The sequence below is a fragment of the Centruroides sculpturatus genome, unplaced genomic scaffold, assembly GCF_000671375.1.
Source record: "Centruroides sculpturatus isolate CEXI.00-Female unplaced genomic scaffold, Cexi_2.0 scaffold1689, whole genome shotgun sequence".
Lineage (NCBI taxonomy): Eukaryota > Metazoa > Arthropoda > Arachnida > Scorpiones > Buthidae > Centruroides > Centruroides sculpturatus.
Genome location: NW_019385967.1, coordinates 85611 through 91572, shown reverse-complemented (window position 1 = coordinate 91572; position 5962 = coordinate 85611). Strand labels below are relative to the sequence as shown.

Genomic DNA, 5962 nt, shown 5'->3' with positions numbered 1-5962 from the left:
AGTTTATTATTACAAAAGTTTTGTGAAATAATTTGGGCCATCATGTAATTTTCTGTAATATTTTTTTATTAAAAGGGATAAAAATTATTCTTTATTTACATAATGATAATTGAATCTAACTATGAAATGTTTGTATTTTCAACATAAGATTTCTTTCCATCATCATAATTATGTAATAGAATTTAATGAAAAAATAAACATTAAAAGAGTTCAAGTCTTATGATTTATTTACAGTGAAAAACCACTAATATTTTTGTCTTAGTTCTCATTTTTACCATTCCACCACAAACGAATAGAATTCTCAGACTTGCATTCCTTTTCTGTCTCATTACCACTATCTTCTGAATCTTCTGGTTCTGGAAACTGTCGCTGACCGGACGATGATAATAAAAGAGGAAGTGATGGATGAATACTAGAAAACCAGAGAGACAGTGTGAGTAAGCAATAAACCAAATATTTGAAAGTATACTTGTATTGCAACAACAAATTTCATAATGATTAATTACAGAAGCATACTGAATGCAAATGGAGAAAGTAAGTTATAATGTCAATTTACTTCTGTTTTTGAATTTTTATAATAATTCAATGAGTAAGTTAGCAATTATATAGATTTAAAAAATTTGGTTACATTGACAAACAAAATAGATTTTACATGCAAATTATTATGAATAAACTATAAGAGCTTTTTTAAATTACATCAATATGCAAAGTATCAACTGTAATTTGTTGTAGAAATTTGAAGTTATGTATTGTTTTAAAAAATTTAAGTTATTTCACCATATTTTTCCTATTTAATAAATGACTTTCAATATGTATTCTAAAATCTAAACTGAATTACTATTAAATAACTTGGGGCCACAAACTTTATATTTTTTGAAATCTTGTTTTACTTACAAATATCAAGTTTTAATGATATAACAAAAAAACAGAAACCAGCTAAGAATGATGAAAAATGTTTGTTTTTACTATTGTGAATGTTATACAATTAGCAGAGCAGAGGGGCTATTAGCCTAATGAAATCAGCTTTATATATGACTGCATCTTTCCATACAGAGTTCTGGATATTCTAAAATTAAGCTATCAGCTGTTTTGCTCAGTAATCTAAATTCTGTTAAATTTCTAAATATAGAAGTAGTAAGATAGTCTGAAAATAAAACTGAAGCTCTCTATGTTTCTGAGAATGAAAGACAATTGTAAACAATTCACATCACATCTAGAAACACAAAACAAAAAAAGATATGTAACTGGAATTTAACAATAATAATCTAAAATAATGTGTAACTGAAATAAAAAAATATGTTTTCTCTTGCACATACAGAAAACCTACCTTGTTATAGCAAAATTGTAGTGAGATTGTATATAACATGATTTCATAAAATCAAAACAGACATTGAATTAAATCACATTCTTACAGCTACTATTCAATCACCAAATGCAGCTAGTGTTATAAGTGTTCAAATCTCTTGTAGCTGCAGAATCCAAAGCATCATAAACAATACTTCATTATAAATTCTTGAATATTTCAAGACTTCAATTTTACAACCATTTTCTTCAAAAAAGTTGAAAATTGCCAATTTTTTGATCCGGAACCTTTGAAGCGAGATAGAAATGATCCAGACTTAGTGTCTGTATCAACTGATTCATAATTAATTTAATTACTAGTTACAGATGTACTAATTAGAATTTGAAAAAATAAATGTATTCTTTCAATATTCTAGATCAGGGGTCGGCAACCTGCGGCTTGCGAGCCACATGCTACTCTTTGGATGTGAAGCTGCGGCTCTTTAGTTTCATACGCAAATATTACTTATTTTATCAAAAAAAAAAAAAAAACATTTAAAAATCGTTCTGAATCGATTAACGAGGATTAGGCACTGATTCTATCTCTCAGCCACTTGTACTCGCCCCCGTGACACGCGTCGTTACAGTCGTCAGTCCGTCGGAAGCTCTCGAATGACGCCATCGTCGGATGTTTCTATTATCTAATTTGTTGTGAAAAACACTACTTATATATGAATAAATAGATATTTTTTCTTATGAATGAATTAGTTTTTTTTAATCAAAAAACTTTATTTATGCGAGTACTATTTATTGTTAGCAAGAAAAAATTTTGTGGCTCTTTAAAAACTTTGAAATTTTGTAAATTGTAATTTTGGCTCTTCCGACTCAAAAGGTTGCCGACCCCTGTTCTAGATAATGATCAATTTACAAAATGAATATATAAATATCTCAAAATCTGACATTATTAATTAATGCCAAACAATTGCCATAATGTAACAGGCAAAATAAGTTGTTTTTTTCATGTTAACTCACTTTACACAATTTCACTTTTAATTAGTTCTAAGAAAGTATTGCATAATTGTTTAATTTGTGAAATACTTATTATTAAATTCAAACAATATATAAATCAAAAGACAAAATTCTACCTGATTCCATTTACACAATCATTATGGGCTTGAAAGAATAGAATTGGATGTAAAATGGGTTCATTTTCACCAGATATATTTTCAGGTGGTTTATTTAAATCCCAAACAGTGATCACTCCATTTTCATTTCCACTTATCAAGTATTGGCCAGTGCTAGATTCAAAATGAAACTATAAACCTTAAGAGTATTTCAGTATTATATAGGTTTAAAGTATCCTTACCTGTCTATATCAAAATACATTCGTTGATTTGTTGTAACAATTCGTCGCATACTATAAAACACTTTTCCTGGATTTCTGATATCCCAACAAAGAATTTCACAATCCTGAAATGTTATTTTTAATATTAATAAAATACTATAATAAAAAATGAAATTGCTCATATTGCTAAGTACCATACCTTTCTTCCTCCACTGAATAATTTTATGCCATCCGATGAAAATATTAAATGAGTTACTCCACCCATTTGTCCAGATAAGAGAAAAAGCAAATCCAATTCTTGAGCAGAATATATACCAACTTTAAATTAATAAAAAGTTATTTATTACAAAGTAAAGGAAGAAAAACATTTTAAGTGTTCAATGTAAAGAAATTTATGATATAAATTAATTTTCAATTTCAATTACCCAACATTCTAGAATTCAGTAGTACAAAAATAGCATTTCCCCAAGGACTGCAACTCAATGGGGTATGGAATATTTCTCATTTTCAATAAAATGATTACTGTGAAAGTATTTGTTTCTATACTTTTATGTATTAGATTTTCAGATATTATTGTTTAAATGTAAGAAAAGAAAAATTATTGTGTTCCTATTAATATTGATACATACTTTTTCTTTTTGAGTTGGAGGATGTGAATAATTGTGCCTGTAAAGAGGGTATGAGTAAAATGGCTTATGTACAGTATACCTGCAATAACTAAAAATATGTATTGTGGATCAAAAAAGTCTGGAATACATAATATTTATATACAGGCAGATTGAAATTAATATGAATAACACATTCAATGAAAATATTGTATTGTTTTAACTTGACTTTATAGATTATATAAAGTCACATAATTGGTTGCAACTCATTGAAAATGCTCAATATTTTTTAAATATAATTTTTATGTAAATTATTAAAATATTATATTACATTATAGAAAAAAAGAAGAATTATTAAAAACAAAACAATACATAATAATTATCCATATTAAATGCTTATTTTTAGATAACCAACTATTTAAATTTTTCACATGAAGGAATGTTTTTGCCCTGTTTTAGGACAGCTTGTTTCTTAATGAATATAAGTCATAAATGCTCAAATTCAGTTTGAACAGTATCACTTTTGACAGATTGATGTTTGTTTAGTTATAGCAATGCAAAACTTAGGTGATCTGCCTAGGGGGTGCCTTCTGGAAGGTCTTTTTAAGGGAAACTGGCTCCTATTTAGGTGTTAGATGTGGAGGAAACTCCATGTGGCCAGCCTGTCCGAACGAGGCGAGCCCACGATCAAACTTCCAGTGTTCAGGGAACGAAGACCGCTTGGCCACTGGTGGGCTTTGACAGATTGAACAATATTTTGAACTATACATTTTCATTCTAATTTGTTAAAATCAAATTCCATATAGGCACAATATTATCATTGAATATCAGTACTTTTAGTTCATCTGAAAGCAATTTTGTTTGAATATTGTTCAATCCATCAAAAACAATATAAATAATACCAAAACAATATAAATGTTTGAATTCAGTTTGAACAATGACATTAAGAAGCTGAAGCTGTTCTAAAACAGGATGAAAACATTCCTTTGTGGGAAAAATTTAAACAGTTGGCTATCTGAAATTAAGCATTTAATACAGATACTATGGAGCCAGGAACACAAGGTAATATTTAATACATAAAACTGTTTTTTTAATGAGATTTTTTTACTCTTTAAATATAATTAAACCCAATTATCCAAGGGAAGGAGGACAATGCTACCTCAGATAACCAAAAAACTTGGATAAAATGGATGACCAAGGTCATTTTGGATTAAAAATTATACATACAAAAAATTTACATGGTAGCATTTTAAGCCATTTTTTATACTTTAATGAATTTAACCCTATATAAGAATAATAATTTTTACAACACTTATTATACAGCTGATAAATAAAATAGTTTTAAGAATGAAAATGTTTATTACGTAGTTACAGTTTAATATGAATGATTTATCTCACATTAAACTTAAGTGATTAAAAGTAACAAACAAATCATTTTGTAATTTAGGTTATCATTTAAACTTACTTTTATGAATTACAGTATAAGAAAAGTAGTGTATCCACTTACAGTTTCCTTGGATAATGCAGAACTTATTTAATTGGGGCTCAGATAATTGGGGGTTCTACTGTATGTACCTTGTATATAACTGAAAAATGACTACACATGCACAAGTGTAAATTTTTTTATATGCACAAAAAATTATTATTTTATATATATTAACAGTAGTGCTTGAAAGTATTTCTTTTTTCATCACACTTTCACCAGTAGCTGCTGAAAACTTGTACTAAATTGAATTTTATATTATAGTAACACCCCACTTAACGTGGGGATGTGTTCCTAGACAACAAAGCGCTAAACAAAACAGCATTAAACGAGGTTATTTTAACATGGAGTAAATAGGGAAAGAGGAACACATGATCAAAAATAAACAGATTTTACTTTAATTTTAAGTTATTTTTATATTAATTTGCACGAGATTAATTTTAAGTTATTTTTATATTAATTTGCATTATCATTTAAACTTTCTTTTATGAATTACAGTATAAGAATAAGTGGATACACTACTTTTAATGCTTTAATTGGGGCTCAGGCTCAGATAATTGGGGGTTCTACTGTATGTACATGGGTGCTTCAAAAAGTTCATGGAAAAAATCCGTAACTAAAAATTGTTTGGAAGGATTTTCATTATGTTAAATAACACAAACATATGCACACAGAAATGTAAAGTTCATTTTTTGTGATGAAGGTCCTGGCTTTTCTGAAATTCTTGTTTTTTGTGACAAAGTTTTTTGTCATGTAGTTTCATTTGTTGCTTTTTTTCTTTCCTTAAGCAAATGTAGGTAGCAGGAGATTGTATCCAAAATGCCTCATTTTGCTTTTGCACTCCTTTCAAAATCTGGATCATTCAGTACAGTTTGATCAATGATTTCGATTATCATTACCAAACTTTTACTAAAATAATCCGTAGAGAAATTCTTTAGGTTCTTTGTTTTCAGAATCTGTTTTCCAGTTCTACATGGATTCCTTGTTCTGTCAGTCCTTGAAGATTGTCATTGGTAAGGCTCTCACCAGAAACCTGCAGTAACTCCTCAATATCCTGCTCGTCTACATCTCCTAGTCCTGTTGTATCATTAGGTTGATCAAATTGTCAACCTAATTGATACAGCAATAGACTCTTCTTGTTGGAATTCTTGGATACCCCAGCCATAACTTCTTCCATACTCCATTCATGCATTCATCAGTTAATTCTTGCCAAGCGAAGTTGATATTGCATGTGGCATCCATGATGTT

At 28.7% G+C, this 5962-nt stretch overlaps 1 protein-coding gene across 1 annotated transcript in view; it reads right to left on the bottom strand.

Moving 5' to 3' along the window:
• Nucleotides 1–225: 225 nt before the first annotated feature.
• The window catches only part of LOC111612858 (telomerase Cajal body protein 1-like), a 41128-nt gene continuing 35391 nt past the window's right edge, over nt 226–5962 (bottom strand). The window contains exons 8-11 of the mRNA XM_023354131.1: nt 2826–2944; nt 2648–2751; nt 2427–2579; nt 226–412 (exon numbers count right to left, since the gene is read on the bottom strand). Of these exons, the coding sequence (XP_023209899.1) occupies nt 259–412; nt 2427–2579; nt 2648–2751; nt 2826–2944 (530 nt within the window). The 3' untranslated portion in view covers nt 226–258. The remainder of the gene's footprint in view (nt 413–2426; nt 2580–2647; nt 2752–2825; nt 2945–5962) is intronic.